This window comes from Schistocerca gregaria, unplaced genomic scaffold (genome assembly GCF_023897955.1).
Source record: "Schistocerca gregaria isolate iqSchGreg1 unplaced genomic scaffold, iqSchGreg1.2 ptg000281l, whole genome shotgun sequence".
NCBI lineage: Eukaryota > Metazoa > Arthropoda > Insecta > Orthoptera > Acrididae > Schistocerca > Schistocerca gregaria.
Genome location: NW_026061774.1, coordinates 1,078,657 through 1,104,358, shown reverse-complemented (window position 1 = coordinate 1,104,358; position 25,702 = coordinate 1,078,657). Strand labels below are relative to the sequence as shown.

The window sequence follows — 25,702 nt, the reverse complement described above, 5'->3', positions numbered from 1 at the left end:
CCACACTGGAAGTTTGGGCATATGTCATCCTGGTGTACTTCCAGCGTCACGTGTTGATATTGTGGACGTCCTTTGCATCCCAATACCCCCTGTGTCCCGCCTCCCATCTGTATTAACAGCGGAGAACACCGTTCCCCTTGCTCTCTGGACTATCGGATTTTACAGAAAGAATGGAGGATTGTGGAATATAAGACTCTGGATCGCCTGAGCTACACTGATACACTGAGGCTGAACTGAAATACGAGAGACTCCATCCTGTGCATATGACATCAACCTACACTGCTGTTGCGACAGTGGTTCTACCATCTCCCATTTCATTGTGTACAGTTGGCTCTCAGAGCTGTCCGACTCCACTTGCCCCCTTGATGGTGGGGAACATTTCCCTCCCTGTTGCTCCTGCACCACGTACTTCAGGAGCAACGCCCCCTCCCCCAATCATCGGGGACACCAGTCCCCACTTCTCACTCAGAGAAGCGTGCGTCTTCTTTGGCTCCTCTCACCAGGAAGGGGTCCCTTGGGTCACTCCCTTCCTGAGTTCTGACCAGTGGAAAAGTGGATGCCCACCAGTGGCTGAAGCAACCACACACAGGTGGCTGGTCATAGAGTTTCACGGTCCTCCCCATTCCCTGAGACTGACCCAGTGAAGCCCTCCTAGCTGGATCCGTCGAAGGACCAGCACGAGGCAAGAAGAAGGCACACAGGAATCCTGACCTTGCGGTGGCACCCATTCCACTGCTCCCTACAAGCTCTGCATCTGAGGAAGAGGTGGAGATTCTGGCGTCTGCTGAGGACCTAGATCTCGCTGGACCCTCAGACACAATGGATGTCACTCTCACAGGTACTCAATCGATGGCAGCAAGTGACCCTGAGTAGTGACCTGCCTCCTTGAGCGCTTCCTGTCTTTCCAGCCTAACCATGGCGTCATCCTCCAGTGGAATTTCAGTGGTTTTTTTCAACCACTTGGTTGAACTAAGACAGATTTTGAGCTCAACGCCTGCTCTCTGTATTTCCCTCCAAGAAACCTGGTTCCCAGCAATGCAGACCCATGCCCTTTGAGGCTATCGGGGTTTTTATAAAAATCAGACTGACTGTAACAGGGCGTCAGGTGGCATATGTCTGTGTGTCCTTATCTCTGTTTACTCTGAATCAGTGCCTCTTCACACAGCTTTAGAGGCTGTTGCTGTGAGGATAAGGACAATCTTGGATATTACCGTCTTCAATGTCTACCTTCCTCCAGATGGTGAAGTACCTCTTAATGAATTGGCTCTTATGATTTCCCAACTCCCTCCACCATTCCTACTTTTGGAGGACTTCAGTGCCTATAAACACTTGGAAGGTGGGGCCGTGATTACTGGCCAGGTTAGAGATGTTGAGAATCTTCTCTCTCAGCTCGACCTGTGCCTCTTAAATAATGGAGACCCCACACACTTCAGTGTGGTTCGTGGCACAAATACGACCACTGATCTCTCGCTTTGCAGCCTAGGATTTTCACCATCCATCCATTGGAGGGTTTACAGCAACCTGTGTGGTCGTGACCACTTTCCGATCTTCCTGTCACTACCCCAGCGTCACAGTTCTGAACGTCTTCTGCGATGGGCCCTTAATAGGGCCAATTGGCTGGCTTTCACATCTGCCGTCACTGTTGACACTCCCACTCGTGGCGCTATTAATGTGGTGGTCGAGCAGGTCACTGCGTAGATCGCATCAGCTGCAGAACGCACGGTTCCTCTTCCTTCTGGGTGCCCTCGGCGTAAAACTGTGCCTTGGTGGTCGCTGGAAATCGCTGAGGCCATCAAAGTGCGTAGGCGGGCCCTCCAACTACACAAGCGGCATCCATCATTGGAGACTCTCATTTTTTTTAAGCGGCTCTGTGCCCATGCCTGCCCCCTGATACAATGACGGAAGCAAGAGTGCTGGGAACGATATGTTTCCTCCATTGGTTCTCATACCCCTGCCTCCCGGGTGTGGACTCAGATTCGCCACCTTTATGGTTACCTGACCCCGCTGGGGGTAAATGGGGTTTCAGTCAATGGGGCAGTGTGCACCGACTCAGGTGAAATCGCCAAGCATTTTTCTGAGCATTTTGCTCCAAGTTGTGCACCTGCCAATTATCACCCAGCGTTTTGTTCCTTGAAAGAGATGGCAGAACGACAATATTTGTCTTTTACATCGCCCCGCCCTGAGCCATAATATGCTAATTTTACTGAGTGGGAATTCCTCAGTGCCCTTGCCCATTGTCCTGACACAGCTAACCGAATTCACTCCCAATTTCTCAAACATCTGTCTCTGGCCTCACTGTGTCAGATTATGTCTATCTTGAATTGCACCTGGGGTGAGGAAGTGTTCCCGTCCCAGTGAGAAAACAGCATCATCCTCCCAGTCTTGAAAACTGGGAAGAACCACGCAGCATTGGACAGCTACCATCTCATTAGCCTCATCAACGTTCTCTGCAAATTACTCAAATGAATGGTGAGCCGGAGGTTGTGTTGGCTCCTGGAGTCTCAGGGGCATCTGGCTCCATCCCAGGGTCGTTTCCGCCGAGGCCGCTCAACGACACATAATTTGGTGTGCCTTGAGTCTGCCATCCAAACATTTTTTTCCAGTTGTCAACATCTGGTAGTCGTCATTTTTGATTTGCGGAGGGCCTACGACACGACCTGGCGCCACCACAGCCTTGCCAAACTGCCGATTTTTATATGGAACTTTCTCTCCCTTTTTACCTTCCGTGTTCAAGTCGGAGGCTCCTTTAGCTCCTCCCATATCCAAGAGAAGGGGGTCCCACATGGCTATCTGTTGAGCGTTCCCCTGTTTTTAATCGCTATAAATGGCCTAGCAGCAGCTTTAGGGCCGTCAGTGTCGCCCTCCATATATGCTGACGATTTCTGCCTTTGCTTCAGTTTCTAAACCATCGGTGTTGCTGAAAGCCAACTACAGGGAGCCATACAGAATGAACAGACTTGGGCAGATCGCCCTACATTACTGCACCTCTACAAAGCCCTAGTTCAGTCACGACTTGACGATGGGAGTGAAGTGTATGGTTCGTCAGTGCCTTCAGCATTGAAGTTGTTTGATCCTGTGCACCACAGTAGGGTCCATCTGTGGATGGGCGCTTTTCGAACGAGTCCAGTGGCCAGTCTACTAGTGGAGGCTGCAGTCCCTCCATTGCACATCAGGCGCCGCCAACTGCTTGCCCAATATGCATCACATGTCCATAGCTCGCCTCGGCATCAGAATGACTGTCTTTTGTTCCTGAATGCAGTGATTCATCTCCCAGAATGGCGGCCTCAATCAGGGATAATGATCGCTGTATGTATCCATTTCCTATCTTTGAACTCGAGTCCTTTCCCTTACAGCGTCTTGTGTGGGTCCATCACATACACCTCCATGGTGTATGCTTCAGCCGAAACTATGGCTGGACCTATCGCATTTCTATAAGGACTCCAATCCTCCTGAGGCACTCCACAGTCAATTCTTATCGATCCTTGACGAATCCCACGATTCTCAAGTCATTTATCCCGACAGCTCGCTGGTTGATGGTCGCGTAGGCTTTGCCTATGCTCACTCAGGGCATATCGAACAGCACTCCATGCTGGATGGCTGCAGTGTCTTCACTGCCGAGCTGGTGGCCACCTCTCGCGCCCTTGAGCATATTCGTTCTTGCCCATTGTGTCCTACCTGGTCCGCAGTGATTCTCTGAATGGTTTACAGGCCATTGATTAGTGCTACCCACGCCATCCTCTGGTAGCAAGTATCCAGGAGTCAGTTTAAGCCCTCAAATGATCTGGTCGTCCAGTGGTCATTCTATGGACCCCAGGGCACGTTCGAATCCGGGGAAATGAGCTCGTTGACAGGCTGGCCAAACAGGCCACTCGTAAACCACTTCTGGAGATTGGAGTACCCGAATCTGAACTCTGATCAGTGTTATGCCACAAAGTTCTCAAGATTCGGGTTGCTGAATGACACAGCTTAGTTACGCCCAATAAAATCCGCGCCATCAAGGAGAGATCAAATGAGTGGTCGTCTTCTCTGCGGGCTTCTCACAGGGTCTCTGTGGTCCTCTGGTGCCTTCGCATTGCCCACACTTGGCTGACACACAGATATTTATTGCGCCACGAGGACCCACCTCTCTGTCGATGTGGTCCACATACTGTTGGGCTGTCCGTTTTTAACTCCGCCCAGGCAGAGTTTTGCGCTGCCTGATATGCCGCCTACACTTTTATCAGACGACGCTGCAATGGCAGACTTAGTTTTGACTTTTTCCGTGCAGGGGGCTTTCATCGCTCGACCTAAGCGTTAGTGTCTTTGTTTGTGTTGAGTCTGGCCTTTGGTGTGCGGTTTTAGATTGGGGTTTTTAGTGTATTTCTTGGTGGTTGGCTTTTCCTTTTTTGTTTCCATGGTCTGCCAACCACTTTCACACGCTGTGTACTTTTAATTTCTTTTGTCTGGCCTTTGCCTGTGTCCTTCTTGTACTATGTCGTCCCTTGTCATCTCTGTTGCTTGTTTTTTTTTTATTCCTTGCATACTTTTATGGTCCTGAAACAAGGAAACGATGGCCTTTGTAATCTGTTTCCTTCAACCCCTCACAGACCAACCATCCATCAACTGGGTTTTAGGTGGAAGGGAACCACCACCTCCCTCATACTGACTAACAGCCTATCTTCTATATTTTATTATGTATGTATTTTGCTTTACATTCTTATCAGTTATATGTATCAAGTTAACAGTGAAGTAATTGACTTGATCTGTGAAATGTTGTAAAATTTTTGTCCTTTACAACGGGGTGTTCTGGTGGTGTGCTACAATGTTTATTCTTCCTTCAGCGGGATTTTGGTGGACAAGAGACTCCCCATGCACAATACTAACCAACAGATTTTCGGATCTTGATAAATCTGCTTTATTTAGCTATGTCCTTCCTTTGTATTTTATTTTTGACTGTCAGATCCCTATGTTTATTTAGAACACTCAATTTGGAGGTAGGTTACATTGTATGGGTGCAGTGTTTACTTACCCACTTACTCGGTGTTTCCGTGGGATATACGTGGAAATGCTCTCTTTTCTTGGTATGTACTTCTTTTGATTTAGATTCCTATTAGTTATACTGATCAAGTTAACAGTGGTATAATTTACTTGATTGGTGATACGTGGTAACGTTTTTGACCTTTAGAGCAGGGTGATCTGCTAGTGCGGCTACAATATTTATTCTCCTTTCAACAGGTTTTTGGTGTAAGTGAGACACCACTTGCACCATAGTTGCTAAGAGATTTTTGGATCTTGATTCTGGTACCGAGCGCCGCGTGTTTCGAATCCGCGCCAGATGCCATGGACCTCAATTACCACAAAAGGTCTCTCCAGCTGTCACGCCGTTAGCCGTGAGTGCGCTCGCACTCCTTGCCTTCGTACATGTGAGGGCGCCACGGTGGAGCGCTTGGTCCTAGCGGCCAATAGCAATATACTCTATCAGGTATTTAAGCGCCTGCCTCTCGCTCAGCAAGTAATCTGATATTCGCGTTAGTCTATCAACAACTCGTCCACAGACGGCGTGTTTACTTGCTTTCCATGTACAAGTAGATGTTATGGATTCGTGAGGGTTCACTTGTGACCCAGTTGCTATTTGTGTGTTGTTGTTCGTTAGGTCTTGTTCGTTCATTCGTCGTTATTCGTTTCCATCTTTCGCTGGTCATTTTGTTTGATACAGGCCGCTCCCGTTTGGTCCCGCTACGCTTTCATAAAACATTGATAAATCTTCTTTGTTTAGATATGTCTTTCCTTTCATTTTTATTTTCATATCCCAATGTTCATTAAGCACAATCTATTTGGTTTACAAAATGTAGGAAGTCTTTGTTTCCACACAGCAGGGAGATCCCATTTTATTGGTGCAATGTTTATTGGTGCAATGTTTATTGGTGCAATGTTTATTTTCTCATCGACTGGGTTTTTGGTGGAAGGGAACCACCACATCCAACGTACTGACTACAGGAGACATTGGGAAAATCTTCTTTCTTTTGGTATATCCTTCTTTTGCCTTACATTCTTATCAATTATATTAATCAAGTTCACTGTGGAATAATTTATTTGACTTGCGAAATGTACTAAATTTCTTGTCCTTTACAGTAGGGTCTCCCGGTTTTGTGGATGTAATGTTTATTCTCCCTTCAACGGGTTTTTGGTGGAAATGAGACACCACATTTACCACACTAACTAACTGGTTTTTGGATCTTGATAAATCTGGTTAGTTTAGGTATGTCCTTCCTTTGCTTTATATTTTTCATAGCTATATCCCTATGTTCACTAAGAACTCGCTATTGGCATTGACAGTTTTTGGTGGAAGGGAACCACCACATCCAGCATACTGACTACAGGAGTGTATGGGCAAAGGGACTTTCTTTGGTACGTCCATCTTTTGTTATATATTCTTATAGTTACATTCATCAAGTTAACAGTGGAATCATTTATTTAATATGTGAAATGTAAATGTTTTGTCCTTTACAGCAGGGTTATCTGGTTGTGTTGCTACCCTGCCGCCAATGGATAAGCAGAAGCCAGCAGCAAGTCATACTCTTAGCTCACTTATTTATTTTATAGTTTAATTCTTAATTCCTTTGCGTGTTTTTGTGTGCTTGCATAGTTTAAGTCATAATTTTCGTGTGTATTATAGTACCTTAGAGTTGTAGCATCACATTTTAGTACCTGTGTAGTGTAAATTCGCGTAATCGCCAGTCATCTGTTTGTTTTAAACAGCTTGTGAGATAAAAGAGAGGAAAAAAGATGTTAATGATGGATAGGGACTGCGCCTGTTGTGTACGGATTCAGGGGTATTGTCCACCGTCTGTAAACAGCTGGAAGATGTGTTGGCCATGGTCGACAGGTTCCAGGCTGTTGCCTTGGGCCGTGGTGACATTAGGACAACCTAGGCGAGCGCTTTGGCGCTTGTGGAACCTGTAGCATTGCCTGGAATCTCTGGTGCCACTGCGCCCTGCAGGTCGACACTTGCCTGACGGTGATTGGCGAACCGTGGCGGGGTCACGGATACCTGGGCGGAAGGCGAAAGTTGGTGCTGGTCGCAAGGCTGTACGCTTATGCCTCCGTGACAGGTTTGAGGTTCTGCCCAGTGCTGAAAGTACTTCTTAGCCAGCAAGGGCGGCCACACCTGCTGAGTCAGTAGCCGGTCTTCCTGAGAGGTCCGGACAAGTGCAGAGGGTCGGATTGCTTGTCATGATGGAGCCCCTCAGGGATATGGCAGCTAAGGACGGGAAGAGAGCCAATGTGCACTCTGTGTGCATACTGCGGGGAATCATCCAAGATGTGGAAAGGGTCCTTCCGGATGCCATGAAGGGTACAGGGCGCAGCCAACTGTGGATGGTGGCTCATGTCGGCATTAATGAAGTGTGTCGCTATGGATCGGAAGAGATTTTCTCTGGTTTCCGGCGGCTATCTGAGTTGGTAAAGACTGCCTGTCTTGATAGCGAGAGGAAGGCAGAGCTCACCATCATCTGCAGCATCGTCGACAGGACCACTTGTGGATATTTAGTTAAGAGCCGAGTGGAGGGTCTGAATCAGAGGCTCAGACGGTTCTGCGACCATCTAGGCTGTAGATTCCTCGACTTGCGCCATAGGGTGGTGGGGTTTCGGGTTCCGCTAAATAGGTCAGGTGGCCACTACACACAGGAGGCGGCTACATGTGTAGCACGGGCTGATTAGCAGGGACAGGGCGGTTTTTTTAAGTTAGACTGTCTCGGGAAAGATCAAAAAGGGCTCCAGACTCAAAGGGTACAGGGCAAAGGAACGACAAGAATTGACCAAGCAACAGTCGGTATTGTAGCTGTAAATTGTCGTAACTGTGTAGGAAAAGTACCAGAGTTTCAAGTGCTGATAGAAAGCACTGAAGCTGAAATCGTTATAGGAACAGAAAGCTGGCTAAAGCCGGAGATAAATTCTGCCAAAATTTTTACAGAGGCGCAAAGTGTGCTCAGAAAGGATAGATTAAATAAAGTAGGTGGTGGTCTGTTAGTGCCTGTTTGTAGTAGTTTATCTTGCAGTGAAGCTGAAATAAATAGTTCCTGCAAATTACTATGGGTAGAGGCTATACTCAACAGCCATGCCAAAATAAATAATTGGCTCCTTCTAACGACGCCCCCGAGTCAGATGATATAATACCTGAATGGATCTAGGAAAACTTGAATCACATTACAAATAAGTACCCCACTCATACTTATAATTGGTGGAGACTTCAATGTACCCTCGATTTTTTGGCGAAAATACATGTTCAAAGCCAGTGGTAGACAGAAAACATCTTCCGAAATTGTACTAAATGCTTTCTCTGAGAATTACTTTGAACAATTACTTCATGAGCCCACATGAGAGAGTCTCCATTCTTTCCAAGCTAATTATGTAGGTATAGACCAGATATGACCCAAATTCAAAGGTACAGTATCGACAGCAATAGATAGATTCATACCGCATAAGTTAAGAAGAGACGGGAGTGATCCACCATGGTACACAAAACGCGTCAGAACACTGTTGCAGAAGCAACCAAAGAAAGCATGCCAAATTCAGAAGCACGAAAAATCCTCATGACTGGCTAAATTTCACGGAACCTCGAAATTTAGTGTGGACGTCAATGCGAGATGCTTTTAATAGTTTCCACAATGAAACATTGTCTCAAAATATGGTAGAAAACCCGAAGAGATTCTGGATGTATGTAAAGTACACCAGTCGCAAAGAAGGTGCTACTAAAGCGGAGTTACTAAACACAGTATTCCATAATCCCTTCACGTAAGAAGACGAAGTAAATATTCCACAATTCGGAACCAGAACAGCTGTTAGCATGAGTGACATAAAAGTAGATGTCTTAGGTGTTGCAAAAGAACTCAGATCGCTTAAGAAAGGCAAGTCTTCTTGGCCCAGATGGTAACCAATCAGGTTCCTTTCAGCGTATGCAGACACAAGAGCGCCTTTCCTAGCAATCCTATACAACTGCTCACTTGATGAAAGGTCTGTTCCTAAAGACTGGAAAGTAGCACAGAGCACAGCGATATTCAAAAAATGAAATAGGAGTAACCCATTGAATTACAGACCCATATCACTGACCTCAATTTGCAGTAGGATTTTGAAGCATATGCGGTACTCGAACATTATGAATCACCTTCGATAAAATGAATTATTGATACATAACCAACACGGATTCAGAAAATATCGTTCTTGTGCAACTGCATGAAGTAATGAGTGCTACCGACAAGGGATCTCAGATCGATTCCATATTCCTAGATTTCCAGAAGGCTTTTGATACCGCTCCTCACAAGCTACTATTAATCAAATTGCGTGCATATGGAGTATCGTCTCAGTTGTGTGACTGGATTCGTGATTTCCTCTCAGCGAGGTCACAGTTCATAGTGATAGACGGTAAATCATCGAACAGAACAGTAGTGATTTCTGGCGTTCAGCGAGGTAATGTCATAGGCCCTCTGCTGTTCCTCATTTACATAAATGACCTAGCTGATAATCTGAGCAGCCCCCTTAGATTGTTTGCAAATGATGCTGTAGTTTACCATGTAGTAAAATCATCAGACGATCAATTCCAATTGCAAAATGAACTAGGGAGAATTTTTGAATGGTGCGAAAAGTGGAAATTGGCACTAAACAAAGAAAAGTGCAAGGTCATCCACATGGGTACTAAAAGAAATCCGATAAATTTCGGGTATACGATAAATCGCACAAATCTATGGACTGTCAATTTGACTAAACACCTAGGAATTACAATTACGAGCATCTTGAGTTGGAAATACCACATAGGTAATAGTGTAAAGAAGGCGAAACAAAGAGTGCACTTTGTTGGCAGAACACTTAGAAGATGCGACAAACCCACTAAAGAGACAGCCTACATTACACTTGTCCGTCCTCTGCTGGAATATTGCTGTGCGAAGTAGGATCCTTACCAGGTAGGATTGACGGAGGACATCGAAAAAATGCAAAGAAGGGCAGCTCGTTTCGTGTTACCGCGCAATAGGGGTGAGAGTGTCACTGATATGATTCGCGAGTTGGGGTGGCAGTCACTGAAACAAAGGCAGTTTTCATTGCGGCGAGATCTATTTACGAAATTTCAATCACCAACTTTCTCTTCCGAATGCGAAAATATTTTGTTGACACCCACTTGTCTAGAGAGAAATGATCATCATAATAAAATAAGAGAAATTAGCGCTCGAACGGAAAGATTTAGGTGTTCCTTTTTCCCATGCGCCATTCGAGAGTGGAATGGTAGGGAAGTAGTATGAAAATGGTTCGATGAGCCCTCTGTCAGGCACTTAAGTGTGAACTACAGAGTAACCATGTAGACGTAGATGTAGAATGTTTATTCTCCCTTCAGTGTGTTTTTGCTGGAAATAAGACACCACACGCACCATACTCAATAATAGATTTTCGGAACTTGATAAATCTGCTTTGGTTAGGTATCTCCTAAGTTTGCTTTATATTTTTAAAAGTCATATTCCTAAGGACACTAGGAACGATCTATTTGCTTTACAAAATGTAAATCTTACTTTCCTCATAGTAGAGAGATTCCATTGTATGGGTGTCTGGTACCGACTGCTGTGGGTTTCGAATCCGCATCAGACGGCATGGAACTCGATGACCACTAGAGGTCTCTGTAGCAGTCGCGCCATAAGCTGTGGCTGCGTGAGCTCCTGGCCTCGAGTCTAACGTGAGGACGCCACTGTGAAGCACGTGGTCCCAGCGGCCATTGGCGACATATGCTGTCGTCTATTTATGCACCTGCCTCTCACTCGGCTAGCTACGGATGCAGATCCTTTACAACTCCCGTAAACTTGATCCCCCTCACCCACTTGTCTCTCCCATCCTCTCCCACCCCCGTCTGCTGCCGTGCCTGTTTTCCCACCTTCCACCTGCTCTCCATCTCTCCATTCTCCATACCCTCACCCATAGTGGCTTCCACCAACTTCCCCTCCCTGATGATGTCCTTCTCCCCTCCATCTCCCCCTCCTACCAATTTTGATCCTCCCCTTCCACACCCTGTGTTTTTTTCCTTAGGGCACCCTCTCAGCCTTCTCTTCCTCCTCCCTTCCTTCCCCCTCCTCCCCCTGGGCTTCCCCTACCGCCCCCCCCCGTACCTTCTTTCCTCCACCTTCCATCTCCTCTGCCACTGGCATCTACACCCTCCCCTCCCCTTCCTCCCCCACCTTTTCCCCTTTTGGCAGGTCCCCGGACCCGTACACGTCAAGTGAACATTTGCGCACCAGAGATCATCACCTTCAGTTCTTTGTGTGTACCGTCGTGTTAGTGCCTCAGTGTTTTCACCGCCCATGCTCCATCGTTCACGTGTGTCATTTCAGTCATCATTGTTTGTGTACAAGTGCTGAACGTTTTTTTATTTTACTACACCTGTAAATGGCTCCATGTTTTTTACTCATGTGTCTACTGTTTTTTTGTCCACCATTATGGCCGGCCGCGGTGGTCTCGCGGTTCTAGGCGCGCAGTCCAGAACCGTGCGACTGCTACGGTCGCAGGTTCGAATCCTGCCTCGGGCATGGATGTGTGTGATGTCCTTAGGTTAGTTAGGTTTAAGTAGTTCTAAGTTCTAGGGGACTAATAACCACAGCAGTTGAGTCCCATAGTGCTCAGAGCCATGTTTTGAACCACCATTATGTTTTGTTTTTCTGTACCTTCCTTGTTTCTGTTTGTGCTATCTGTGACCGAAGAGCGGCGTAATATTGCCGCTGCCAGCCCACCTTTTGTATGAAGTGTTAAAATAACAATAAAGAAAAAAAATTGGTGAGGCAGTCTGGTGTTCGCATTGAGTTGGTTGATATCTCGCTTACAGACATCGTGTTTACATTGCGTGTGCTTTCTTCCTGTTTATGAGGGGATCTTGTTTTAATTTCTTGAGGTTCTCTCTTGGGACCCCATTGTTTAATACTTTCTTGTTGATCTTGGTGTCTTCTTGGTTGTCTGTCATCGTGCTTGTCCTTCCATTCCCATTCGTCTGACTTGTTTGTTCGCCGGCCGCTACCATTCGATCCCGCCGCATTTTCGTTAGTGGCAATCCCCCGACCGTTCCTGCCGTCGTTACAACATTCTGGTGACAAGGTAAACCTTGATAGTTGTTCGCATCGAGGCTAAGTTGGTCTGTCTGTTGCAATAACAACAGCAGCAGCTCGTGCAGCAGCAGCAGCAGCCTCCAGTTAGACAAATTACAAAAGTCGATGTGGTTGCTAATGGGTACAGTTGATGCCCGGTACGCATTACCACAACAGCTTCAAGTCCTCGGGTGTCCGATGCTTTCCCCACATCCGCTGTCATTCCCAACTTTTGATGACGCTAAAGATGACTGTAAAACATACTTACATAGGCTGAAACAACATTTCACGGCTTTTCAAATCACGGATGACCTACTGCAGTGGCCATTGTTTTTGTCTTGGGCCACCCCAGACACATTCTTTCTTCTCCGCAAGTTGGCACCCTTGTCTGATCCTGTAGCTCTCTCTTTCCAGGAGATATGCCTTTTGCTGTCAAACTATTATTCCTAGTGCTACTATGTGGTCGCCCCTCAGCAGGAGTTCCACCAGTGCCATAAACAGCCTGGACAATCATATCGTTCCTGGGTCATGGACTTGCAGGATCTCAGCCATCAATGTGATTTTAAATGCACCAATCAGCAATGTAAGGCTTCGTATGTGGGCTCCCTGGTCCAGAATGTGGTGGTTCAGCTGGCTCCCGATACTGAGGTCCACACTGAGGCATTGAAACTCAATAATCCCTCATTGGAAGAGATTCTCCGAATTGCCCACTCATCTGAAATTGCTGAGGTGGCTAATGAGTGTCTCAAGGCTCAGCTGCAAGTGGCTGCGATCGACGCATCTCTGTGGGTTCCACCCTTGCAATGTCGATGTGGCCCAGCCAACAGAGACCAGTGGCACTGGGACTCCTCTTTGTCTGATGTCTCTATGGTATCAGAGCTGGTCGTGTGGCCAGCTTCCATCTTGCCCACAGTGCTTTACCGCACATGCTCTAGCTGATTGCCCCCATTGCTGGAAAACGTGCATGCTGTGTAAGAAGGAGGGCCACATGTGATCTGTTTGTCATACTCGTTCGACTCACCTCTGTCCTTCACCTAATGGGCCTCAGGATACAGTAAATGCTCTGCAATCAGTCGTCCCACTGGGGGACCCATCAGTACGGAGGCTACTCCTCACGCTCCGCCTTTTTACCGAGGATGCCAGTTTTCAGGTTGGCACTGGGGCCACCATCTCCCGGATAAATATTGCATTGTATATTCGCTTGGCCTCTCCTGCATTGTTGCCGCCCTCTTGATGTTTGGTTGCCTGTGGCGACGGTTCCATTCCCCTTTGTAAACAGTCCACCTACGAACATGTTCCCTGGCTCTTTACCCTATTTGTCGTCGACCATCCCTCAGCTTCAAATATTTTTGGACTAGATGCATTTCAACTGTTTGGCTTTTCAATTTCCGAAGAAGTTATGGTCATTTCCCTGGCTGTTCCTTTTCAGAACCTGGACGATCTGTGCTCGCCTTTTGCATCATTGTTTGTGACATATCTCGGGTGTGCTTCACACTTTGAGGCACACATCACACTTCAGCCAGATGTGCAGCCTTGCTTTTTCCAGGCCAGACCCATTCTGGTGGCCTCACAACTAGCAGTCATGCAGGAACTTCATCGGCTCCAGGCTGCTGGCGTCCTCAAGTCTGTGACATACAGTGCTTGGGTGACACCATTGGTGGTTATATGGAAACCCAATGGGTCCCTTAAGCTGTTTTGGGACTTCAGTGCTACTGTCAATGCTCAGTCCTTAGTAGACACTTACCCCATTTCCCAACAGGAAGAACTTCCCGCCAAACTTGTGGGGACGAGTACTTTTCTAAGATCAACCTGGCTGAGGCATACCACCAGTTACCTTTGGATTCCAATTCCTTGAACATCTTGGTTATCAACACACCTTTTGGCTTATACAAGTACAAGCGCCTTCCATTTGGTGTCTCTTCAGTGCCAGCTAATTTGAAAATGGTTCCTGGAGCAGCTTATGCCACAGCCTATCCCAGCCTACGTTAATTATCTAGATGACGTATCAGTCACCGGGCGTTCCTGCCAGGAACATTTGCACAACCTCAGCACCTTGTTTCACGCTCTGCAATCAGTGGGTATACGCTGTCACCTGGACGAGTGTTGTTTTTTTTTTCAACTAGAAGTGGAATACTTAGGCCACTGGCTTAGCAAAGATGGCGTTCACCCTTCAGATTGCAATGTCATGGCCATTGAGGCCCTTCCTCATCTCAAGGACTTATCTGAACTCCAGGTGTTTTTGGGCAAGGTTACTTATTACTTAAAGTTCTTGCCCCAAGCTGCCTCTGTTGCTCAACCCTTCAATCACTTGCATCACAAAGGGGTACCTTTTGATAGGACTCCTGCCTGTGACCAGGCTTTTCTTCATTTAAAGGCGATGCTGAAGTGTGCCCCTTGAGTTACTCCCTCATCTCTAGATCGCACCTTGGTTGTGGTGGTGGATGCGTCGGCCTACGGCACTGGGGCAGCCCTCACACATCGGAATACCAATGGCTCAGAACAGCACATTTAAACAACAGTTGACAAAGGTAGTGGAAACATCTCTAACGACATCAGCCCTCACCCTGTTCTTGAGCACATATCCCAACACACCAACTGACGGACATAGTCTGACAGAGCTCCTCCTTGGGCGACAGTTGCAGACCCTGCTCCATTTGCTGAAGCTGTCAACTTCCCACCCCACTCTTAGCCATCTCAGCGTTACACCCCGAGCATGGTCTTGTGGGCCCGCATGTAAGGGAGCAAGGTGGGCTGTGCGTCTGCCATGGTCGTCATGGCCCATGGTCAGTGTGTGACGTCAGTGCACGTGTCGAAAGGATTCTAGCCCCACCATCATAACCAGCTCCATCCATGTACCCCTGTCGGACTACCGCTGCCACCTCCTCCTACACTACCTCCTTCAGGTACAGACATGGTCATTGAGTCGTTGCCACTGCCCTCGGTTGCTACATCCCCGCAAGCCTACCGCCAACCATTCCCATCCTGAGCTGGATCGGAAGCTCCTTGCAACACCCTGGCCTCTGGCTTGGCTGACATGGACACCTCGGGTGTCCCTTCCTCCCCGACAATGGCAGTTGACAAGCCTGGGTCTTCTCCCATCTGCCGAACACCGCAGCACAGACAGGGGCATTTTCACCCCAATGCAGGGGGGGAGAAGGATCTGGTACCAAGCTCCATGAGTTTCAAATCCTCAGGAGACCGCATGGAACTTGATGACCACTAGAGGTCTCTGGAGCAATCACCCCGAATGCTGTGGCTGCACGTGCTACTGACCCTGAGTCTAATGTGGGGGCGCCACTGTGGAGCATGTGGCCCAGTGGACAATAGCAAAATACCCTGCCTCTCACTCAGTGAGGCAGCCTGGTGCTTGCATTGAGTCAGTAGACATCTCGCTTACAGACATCGTGTTCACATTGTGTGTGCTTGCTTCCCGTTTACGAGGGGGCATAGTTTGATTTTGTGAGGTTATCTCTTATGACCCTGTTGCTTAATACTTTGTTGTTGATCTTGGTACCTTGCTTGGTTGTCTGTCATCTTGACTGTTCTTCCATTCCATTCTTGTTTGTTCACAGCTGCTCCAGTCGATACCACCACATTTTGGTTAGCGGTAATCCGTGGCATTCCTGTAGAGGTTACAACAGGTGGCAATGTTTATTTTCACATCCACTGGGTGTTTGGTGTAAGGGAACTATCACATCCAGCATACTGACTACTGGAGAGACTGGGAAATTCTTCTTTCTTCTTGTATGTTCTCATTTACCTACATTCTTATCAGTTATATTCATCAATTTCACAGTAGAATAATTTATTTGTTCTTTGAAATGTTGTAAATTTTTTATCCTTTACAGCTGGGTAATGTTGTTGTTTGGCTACAATGTTTATTCTCACTTCAACAGGTTTTCAGTGGAAATGAGACACCACATGTACCATACTAACAGATTTTTTAAAATTGATAAATCGGCTTTGTTTAGGTATGTCCTTACTTTGTGTTGTATTTTTGATAGTCATATCCCTATGTTCACCAAGAACAATCTATTTGCAATACAAAACATAGTAAATGGTTTTTTCCTCACAGCAGGGAGATTTCATTGCATGGGTGCAATGTTTATTTTCTCATCAACTGTGTTTTGGTGAAGGGAACCACCACATCCACCATACTGACTACTGGAGATAATTGGAAAATCTTCTTTCTTCTGGTATGTTCTTCTTTTGCTTTGCATTCTTATCAGTTACATTCTTCCAGTCCACAGTGGAAAAATGTATTTGATTTGTGAAATGTTCAAATTTTTTTACTTTACAGCTGGGTGATGTGGTTGTGTGGCTAAGTTGATTATTATCCCTTGAATGGGTTTTGTGGTGGAAATGACATACCAGATTCACCTTACTAACTAACAGATTATCAGAGTTTGATAAACAAGCTCTGATGAATTATTCTCTGGTTATCAGCTGAGTGGTGGTGTCATCTTGTCGCAACGTTTCAATGAGTTTCGTACCCATCATCTTATTAGTGGGGGCAGGGGCTGCGGCCCTGCCCAGTATCTAGACCAGGTGGCTATCCAATCTGTCTGCGGATGCCACTGCCTTCAGATCAGAGTGTTCCTGATGTATTATGTCAATTGTGGAATTCCAAGCTGCACTGAGCTGAAAACCGCTACCGCTGTTTACTAAATTGTTGTGCAGACATATCTCCACTGCCTCTTTGAAGATCGAGCCCCAGAAACTGTTGATGCTGCACAGCTTCTTCGAAGATGTGTCCCTTGATAATGCTATGTTTTGCTACCGCAGACTTGTTTGTCTGTCCTAGTCATACATTTCTGATGTATCATTGTATCTACCTGATTGTCCCTTGATAATGCTATGTTTTGCTGCCGCAGACTTGTTTGTCTGTCCTAGTCATACGTTTCTGATGTATCATTGTATCTACCTGATATATTCCATCCCACATTCGCACTCAATACTGTAAATGTGCAGTGTCTGCAACCCCAGCTGGTCTTTGGTTGAGCCAAGAATATCTTTGACTTTTTTGGTGCACAAAAGATGGTCGTTATTTTGTTTCTTTAATATTTTTATGATCTTGGCTGTTGGCAGTCCAGCACATGGCAGAAATGCCACACGTTTTGCTTATCTTCTTCTTGTTTCCCCTTGTCTGCATGCAAGGCGTATCTTATTTGTGTCACAGTGTAGCTCTTAAAGAAGGTTTCCCGCATATGTGCTAACTCACATGGCAAACTCTCGCTGTCACAGATTGACCAGGTTCTTTGTACTAAGGTGTTCATTACTGTGTTACATTTTGCTGGATGGTGGCAACTCCAAGCATTGAGATATAAGTCCGTGTGCATCATCTTGCTGTAGACCAAATGTCCCAATGTACTGTCTGGATTTTTCCTGGTCAAAATATCCAAGAAGGGAAGGCAGCCATTCTCTTCTACCTCCATGCTAAATTTGATGCTATCATGTACATCGTTGAGATGGTGTAGGAACTCCTATAGTTTTTTCATACCATGGGGCCACACTACAAAAGTGTCATCTATGTATCTGTAGAACACCTTTGGTTTATGGCAGATAGTGTTCAATGCCACATTTTCAAAGGGCTCCATGCACAAGTTGGCATACCTGGGGCCAGAGGGGAACCCATGGTAACACCATCTGTTTGTTGATTTCCCACCACATTTGAAGTACATTGTGGTTAACACAAGACAAAAGAGTCTGAGTGTGTCCTCATCGAAGTGATCTTCAAGCAGAGCCTCGGAATCATCCAGAGGCACACAGGTGAAAACAGAAGTGACATCAAAGCCAGCTATTAGATCCTTCTCGTCCAGATGTAACCCTTGGAGTACCTTAACAAATTTGGTCGAGTTCTTGACATGGGGAGGGCAATGACCCACGAGTGGTTTTAACAGGTGTGCTAGGTGCTTGGCTACACCATACATCAGAGAATTTATGGTGTTCAATATAGGATGTAGTGGGACATTCTCCTTAAGGTACTTTGGGAGCACATACTGTTTTGGTGGAACCGGTGCCCGAGGGTAAAGCTTCCTGATGGTGTTTCTGTCAAGTCTTGAGCTATTGAGAAGATTGATGGTCTTGCCTGTAACAGAAGCAATTGTGTCTTTCCCCACTTCTTTGTATGCTGGACCTTTCACTAAGATGTAGATCTTCTACCAGTAATCTTCCGACTTCAGTAGGACTGTCGCATTGCTTTTGTCTGCTGCTAAGACCGCTAGACCCCTGTGATCGTGAAGGTTCATCAGTGCCTTGTGCTCTTCTGCTTAAATGTTGTTCTCAGGCATTCTTGCTTTCTTGAGTACCCTGCTGGTCTCCCTCCTCACTTCCTCGGATGATCTCAGCGGGAGTCCACGTGTGGCTTGCTCGACATATAGATATGCAGAACAAAGCATCCCAACACTTCACCAGAAAATGATGGGTATGAAACTCATTGAAACATTGCGACAAGACAACGCCACCACTCTGCTGATAACGCAAGAAGAATGCGTCAGTGGAATACGCCAAGAAAGACTGTGCTTTGTTTAAGAATGTCCTTCCTTTGCATTATATTTTACATATTCATATCCCAATATTCACTAAGAAGAAAATATTTCTCTCCTCTAAGCAGGGAAATTACATTGTATGTCTGCAATTTTTTTCCGTCAACTGTGTTTTTGGTGGAAGGGAACTACCAAATCCTATGGGAGTAACTAGGAAAATCTTCTTTCTTTTGGTATATCTTTATAATGAGACACCGCATGTACAATATTAACCAACAGATATTCCAAACTTCTAAATCTTATTAATTATGTATGTCCTTCTAGTGCTTTATATTGTTAGATGTTGTATCGGTATGTTTACAAAGAAAAATTTATTTGCTTGACATGATGGAGTAAATCTATCTCTCCTCACAGAAGCGAGATTACATTGCATGGTTGCAATGTTTATTATACCATAGAATGGGATTTTGGTGTAAGGGAACCACCACATCCAGCATACTGAACATGGGAGATACTGGGAAAGTCTTCTTTTTTGGTATGTCCTTCTTTTGAATTATAATCATATCAGTTATATCTCTATCTCTCCTCACAGAAGCGAGATTACATTGCATGGTTGCAATGTTTATTATACCATAGAATGGGATTTTGGTGTAAGGGAACCACCACATCCAGCATACTGAACATGGGAGATACTGGGAAAGTCTTCTTTTTTGGTATGTCCTTCTTTTGAATTATAATCATATCAGTTATATTCATCAAGTTCACAGTGGAATAATTTATTTGAATTGTGAAATGTGGGAAAGTTTTGTTATTTTCAGCAGAGTTATCATGTTGTGTGGCAAGAAAGTTTATTCTCCATTCAATGTGTTTTCGGTTCAAATAAGACATAATGTGCACCTTACCAACTAACAGATTCTCGGATCTTAATAAATACATTTTTAGGAATGTCCTTCATTTACTTTAAATATTTAAAAATCAAATCTCAGTGACCACTATGAACAATCAATGTACATTACAATATGTAGCAAATCTTTATTTCTCCCAGCATGGAGATTCCATTGTACGAGTCCAATGTTTATTTTCCCATTGACTGGATACCTTGTGGAATGGAACAGCCACATGCATCATACTGACTATGGGACAAACTAGAAATCCTTGTTTTGTTTAGTATGCCCTTCTTTTAAATTTTATTCTTATCAGATATATTTCTCATGTTCTCAGTTAAATAATTTATTCTAATTGCAAAATGTAGTAAAGATTTTGTTCTTTACAGCAGGGTGATGTGGTTGTGATGCTACAAAGATTATTCTCCATTCAATGTGTTTTTGGTGCAAATGATACAAAACCTGCATCTTACCAACTTACAGATCTTTGGATCTTAATAAATATATTTTTTTTAGATATGTCTTTCATTTACTTTATATATTTAAAAATCATGTCAGAATGGTCAATGTACATTACAAAATGTTGTATATCTAAAAAATGTTGTATGTCTAACTTTCCTCACAACAGGGAGACTCCACTGTACTGGTATGTTTATTTTCCCATCGTCTACAGTCTGGTGGAAGGGAACCAAAATATGCACCATACTGACTATGGTAGATACTAGAAAGCCTTCTTTCTTTTGGTATGCCCTTCTATTAAATTTTATTCTTGTGCTTGTTTTGCTACAAATATTGTTCTCCATTCAATAATGTTTTATGCAAGTGAGACATGGTGTGCACCTCACCATCTTACAGACCTCCGGATCTTAATAAATATACATGTTAGGTATGCCATTCATTTACTTTATATATTTATAAATTATATAACAAAGGTCATTAAGGACAATCAATGTATATTACAATATGTAGTAAATCCTTATTTCCTCACAGTAGGGACATTCCATTCTACGGGTGCAATGTTCATTTTCCCATCGACTTGCAACCTGGTGGAAGGGAAACACCACAACCAGCATAATGGGTGTGGGAGATACTAGCTACCCTTCATTCTTTTGGTATAGCCTTCTTTAAAATTTAATTCTTTTCTAATATATCTCTCAAATTCAGTTTACTAGTGTTTTTGAATTACCAATTGTAGTAAAGTTTTTTTTTCTTTTCTTTACGGCAATGTGATGTGGTTGTGTTGCTACAAAGATTATTCTCCATTCAATATGCGTTTAGTACAATTGAGACATAACATGCTCCTTACAAAGTTACAGGTATTCTGATCTTAATAAATATGCTTTTTTAGATGTTCTTCATTTACTTTACATATTTGTTATGCATATAAAAGGATCACGAAGAAGGATTAATGTACACTACAATATGTAGTAAATCTTGATTTTGTCACAGCAGGGAGCTTCCATTGTACAGGTGCAATGTTTATTTTCCGCTCTGCTGTGAATCTGGTAGAAGGGAACCACCACAACCAGCATAATGAGTGTGGGAGACACTAGCTAGCCTTCTTTCTTTTGGTATGTCCTTTTTTTTAATTTTATTATTTTCAGATATATTTCTTAAGTTCACAGTTTACTAGTTTATTGTAAATGCAAAATGTAGTAAGTTTTGTTCTAAGCAGCAGGCTGATGTAGCTGTGCGGCTACAGAGATTACTCTCCATTCAATGTATTTTTGGTGAAAGTGAGACACTAGAATGCCTTCTTTCTTTTGGTATGGCATTCTTTTAAATTTTATTCTAATTGGATATATATATGTCTCAAGTTCACATTTGAATAATTTATTCATTACAGCGGAGTGATGTGGTTGTGTTGCTACGAAGACTATTTTCCATTCAATTTGTTTTTGGTGCAAATGAGTCACAATGTTCACCTTAGCAACTAACAGATTGTTTGATCTTAATAAATATACTTTTTTAAGTTGTTGTATTGTTGTTGTTTTTGTTGTGGTCTTCAGTCCTGAGACTGGTTTGATGCAGCTCTCCATGCTACAATATCCTGTGCAAGCTTCTTCACCTCCCAGTACCTACTGCAACCTACATCGTTCTGAATCTGCTTAGTGTATTCATCTCTTGGTCTCCCTCTACGATTTTTACCCTCCACGCTGTCCCCCAATACTAAATTTGTGATCCCTTGATGCCTCAGGACATGTCCTACCAACTGGTCCCTTCTTCTTGTCAAGTTGTGCCACAAACTCCTCTTCTCCCCAATTCTATTCAATACCTCCACATTAGTAATGTGATCTACCCATCTAATCTTCAGCATTCTTCTGTAGCACCACATTTTGAAAGCTTCTATTCTCTTCTTGTCCAAACAATTTATCGTCCATGTTTCACTTCCATACATGGCTACACTCCATACAAATGCTTTCAAGAACAACTTCCTGACACTAAAATCTATACTCGATATTAACAAATTTCTCTTCTTCAGAAGTGCTTTACTTGCCATTGCCAGTCTACACTTTATATCCTCTCTACTTCAACCATCATCAGTTATTTTGATCCCCAAATAGCAAAACTCCTTCACTACTTTAAGTGTCTCATTTCCTAATCTAATTCCCTCAGCATCACCTGACTTAATTCGACTACATTCCATTATCCTTGTTTTTCTTTTGTTGATGTTCATCTTATACCCTCCTTTCAAGACACTGTCCATTCTGTTCAACTCCTCTTCCAAATCCTTTGCTGTCTCTGACAGAATTACAATGTCATCAGCGAACCTCTATGTTTTTATTTCTTCTCCATGGATTTTAATGCCTACTCTGAACTTTTCTTTTGTTTCCTTTACTGCTTGCTCAAAATGCAGATTGAATAACGTCAGATAAAGGTTACCACCCTGCCTCACTCCCTTCTCAACCACTACTTCCCTTTCATGCCCCTCAACTGTTATAACTACCATATGCTTTCTGTACAAATTGTAAATAGCCTGTCACTCCCTTTTTTTTACCCTGCCACCTTTAAAATTTGAAAGAGAGTATGCCAGTCAACTTTGTTAAAAGCTTTCTCTATGTCCACACATGCTAGAAACATAGGTTAGCCTTTCCTTAATCTTTCTTCTAAGGTAAGTCGTAGGGTTAGTATTGCCTCACGTGTTCCAACATTTCTACGGAATCCAAACTGACCCCAAGGTCAGCTTCTACACATTTTTCCATTTGTCTGTAAAGAATTCGTGTTAGTAGTTTGAAGCTGTGACTTATTAAACTGATAGTTCAGTAATTTTCACATCTGTCAACATCTGCTTTCTTTGGGATTGGAACTATTATATTCTTCTTGAAGTCTGAGGGTATCTCACCTGTCTCATACTTCTTGCTCACCGGATGGTAGAGTTTTGACAGGACTGGCTCTCCTAAGGCTGTCAGTAGTTCCAATGGAATATTGTCTACTCTTGGGGCCTTGTTACGACTCAGGTCTTTCAGTGCTCTGTCAAACTCTTCACACAATATCATATCTCCCATTTCATCTTCATCTTCAACCTCTTCCATTTCCATAATATTGTCCTCAAGTACATCGCCCTCTATATACTCCTTCCACCTTTCTGCTATCCCTTCTTTGCTTAAGACTGGGTTTCCATCTGAGCTCTTGATATTCATACAAGTGGCTCTCTTTTATCCAAAGGTGTCTTTAATTTTCCTGTAGGTAGTATCTATCTTACCCGTAGTGAGATAAGCCTCTACATCCTTACATTTTTCCTCTAGCCATCCTTTTTAGCCATTTTGCACTTCCTGTCGATCTCATTTTTGAGACGTTTGTATTCCTTTTTGCCTGTTTCATTTACTGCGTTATTATATTTTCTACTTTCATCAATTAAATTCAATGTTTCTTCTGTTACCCAAGGATTTCTACTAGCCCTCATCTTTTTTCCTACTTGATCCTCTGCTGCCTTCACTACTTCATCCCTCAGAGCTACACATTCTTCATCTACTGTATTTTTCCCCCATTCCTGTCAATTGTTCCCTTATGCTCTCCCTGAAACTTAAAACCCTTGGTTTAGTCAGTTTATCCAGGTCCCATCTCCTTAAATTCTCACCTTTTTGCAGTTTCTTCAGTTTTAATCTACAGTTCATAACTAATAGATTGTGGTCAGTGTCCACATCTGCCTCTAGAAATGTCTTACAATTTAAAACCTGGTTCCTAAATCTCTGTCTTACCATTATATAAGCTATCTGAAACATTATAGTATCTCCAGGATTCTTCCATGTATACAACCTTCTTTAATGATTCTTGAACCAAGTGTTAGGTATGATTAAGTTATGATCTGTGCAAAATTCAACCAGACGGCTCCCTCTTTCACTTCTCACCCCCAATCCACATTCACCCACTATGTTTCCTTCTCTTCCTTTTCCTGCTGTCGAATTCCAGTCACCCATGACTATTAAATTTTCATCCCTTCATTACCTAAATAATATCTTTAATCTCATTATACATTTCATCAATTTCTTCATCATCTGAAGAGTAAGTTGGCATATAAATTTGTACTACTGTTGTAGGCATGGTCTCTTATGTCTATCTTGGCCACAATAATGTGTTTACTATGCTGTTTGTAGTAGCTTACCTGCACTCCTATTTTTTTATTTATTAGTAAACCTACTCCTGCATTACCACTATTTCACTTTTTATTTACAACCCCATATTCACCTGACCATAAGTGTTGTTCCTCCTGCCACCGAACTTCACTAATTCCCACTATATCTAACTTTAACCTAGCCATTTCCCTCTTTAAATTTTCTAACCTATCTGCCCGATTAAGGGATCTGACATTCCATGCTACGATCCGTAGAATGCCAGTTTTATTTCTCCTGATAATGGCGTCCTCTTGAGTAGTCCCCATTTAGAGACCCAAATATGGGACTATTTTAGCTCTGGAATATTTTACCCAGCAGGATGCCATCGTCATTTAACCATACAGTACAGCTGCATGTCCGCAGGAAAAATTATTGCTGTAGTTTCCCCTTGCTTTCTGCCGTTTGCAGTAGCAGAACAGCAAGGCCGTTTTGGTTAGTGTTACAAGGCCAGATCAGTCAATCATCAAGACTGTTGCCACTGCAACTACTGAAAAGTCTGCTGCCCCTCTTGAGGAACCACACGTATGTCTGGCCTCTCAACATATACCCTTCCATTGTGGTTGCACCTACGGTATGGCGATCTGCATCACTGAGGCATTGAGGCATGCAAGCCTCCCCACTAACGTCTAGGTCCATGGTTCATGGGGGGGGGGGGGGGGGGGTGACTAGTATGTCCTTCATTTACTCTATATATTTAAAAACCATATAAAAATGATTTACTAGGAACAATCAATGTACATTTCAATATGTAGTAAAGCTTTATTTCCTTACAGCAGGGAGATTCCATTGTACAGATGCAATGTTTATTTTCCCATCAACTGGAAATCTTAGATTAGATTAGTTTTTCAGTCTATGGATCCATGCTGAGGAGATCCTCATGGATGTGGAAAATGTCAATTAATTTTTCATATTTTTATTTTATTTAAAGCTGTAATAACAATAATAATAGCATGAGTATATACAATACATCCTATTCTTAAGCTGATATAACAATGCTAATACATCTACATCTACATGACTACTCTGCAATTCACATTTAAGTGCTTGGCAGAGGGTTCATCGAACCACAATCATACTATCTCTCTACTATTACACTCCCGAACAGCGAGGGGGAAAAACGAACACCTAAACCTTTCTGTTCGAGCTCTGATTTCTCTTATTTAATTCTGATGATCATTCCTACCTATGTACGTTGGGCTCAACAAAATATTTTCGCATTCGGAAGAGAAAGTTGGTGACTGAAATTTCGTAAAAAGGTCTCGCTGCGACGAAAAACGTCTATGCTGTAATGACTTCCATCCCAACTCGTGTATCACATCTGCCACACTCTCTCCCCTATAACGTGATAATACAAAACGAGCTGCCCTTTTTTGCACCCTTTCGATGTCCTCCGTCAATCCCACATGGTAAGAATCCCACACCGCGCAGCAATATTCTAACAGAGGACGAACGAGTGTAGTGTAAGCTGTCTCTTTAGTGGACTTGTTGCATCTTCTCAGTGTCCTGCCAATGAAACGCAACCTTTGGCTCGCCTTCCCGACAATATTATCTATGTGATTCTTCCAACTGAAGTTGTTCGTAATTTTAACACCCAGGTACTTAGTTGGATTGACAGCCTTGAGAATTGTACTATT

At 43.8% G+C, this 25,702-nt stretch overlaps 1 protein-coding gene across 5 annotated transcripts in view; it reads left to right on the top strand.

Moving 5' to 3' along the window:
* The first annotated feature begins 5,218 nt into the window (after positions 1-5,218).
* Positions 5,219-25,702, top strand: part of LOC126305200 (uncharacterized) — an 80,479-nt gene continuing 59,995 nt past the window's right edge. Inside the window, exons 1-3 of one of the 5 annotated variants that reach the window (XM_049992023.1) lie at positions 5,219-5,461; positions 15,983-16,057; positions 16,162-16,282. In XM_049992023.1, the coding sequence (XP_049847980.1) occupies positions 15,996-16,057; positions 16,162-16,282 (183 nt within the window). In that variant the 5' untranslated portion in view covers positions 5,219-5,461; positions 15,983-15,995. Of the gene's footprint in view, positions 5,462-15,982; positions 16,058-16,161; positions 16,283-18,985; positions 19,107-19,163; positions 19,285-20,904; positions 21,027-25,702 lie in introns of those variants that run through there. The other 4 variants (XR_007553340.1, XR_007553341.1, XR_007553343.1 and 1 more) reach the window with 4 other exon arrangements.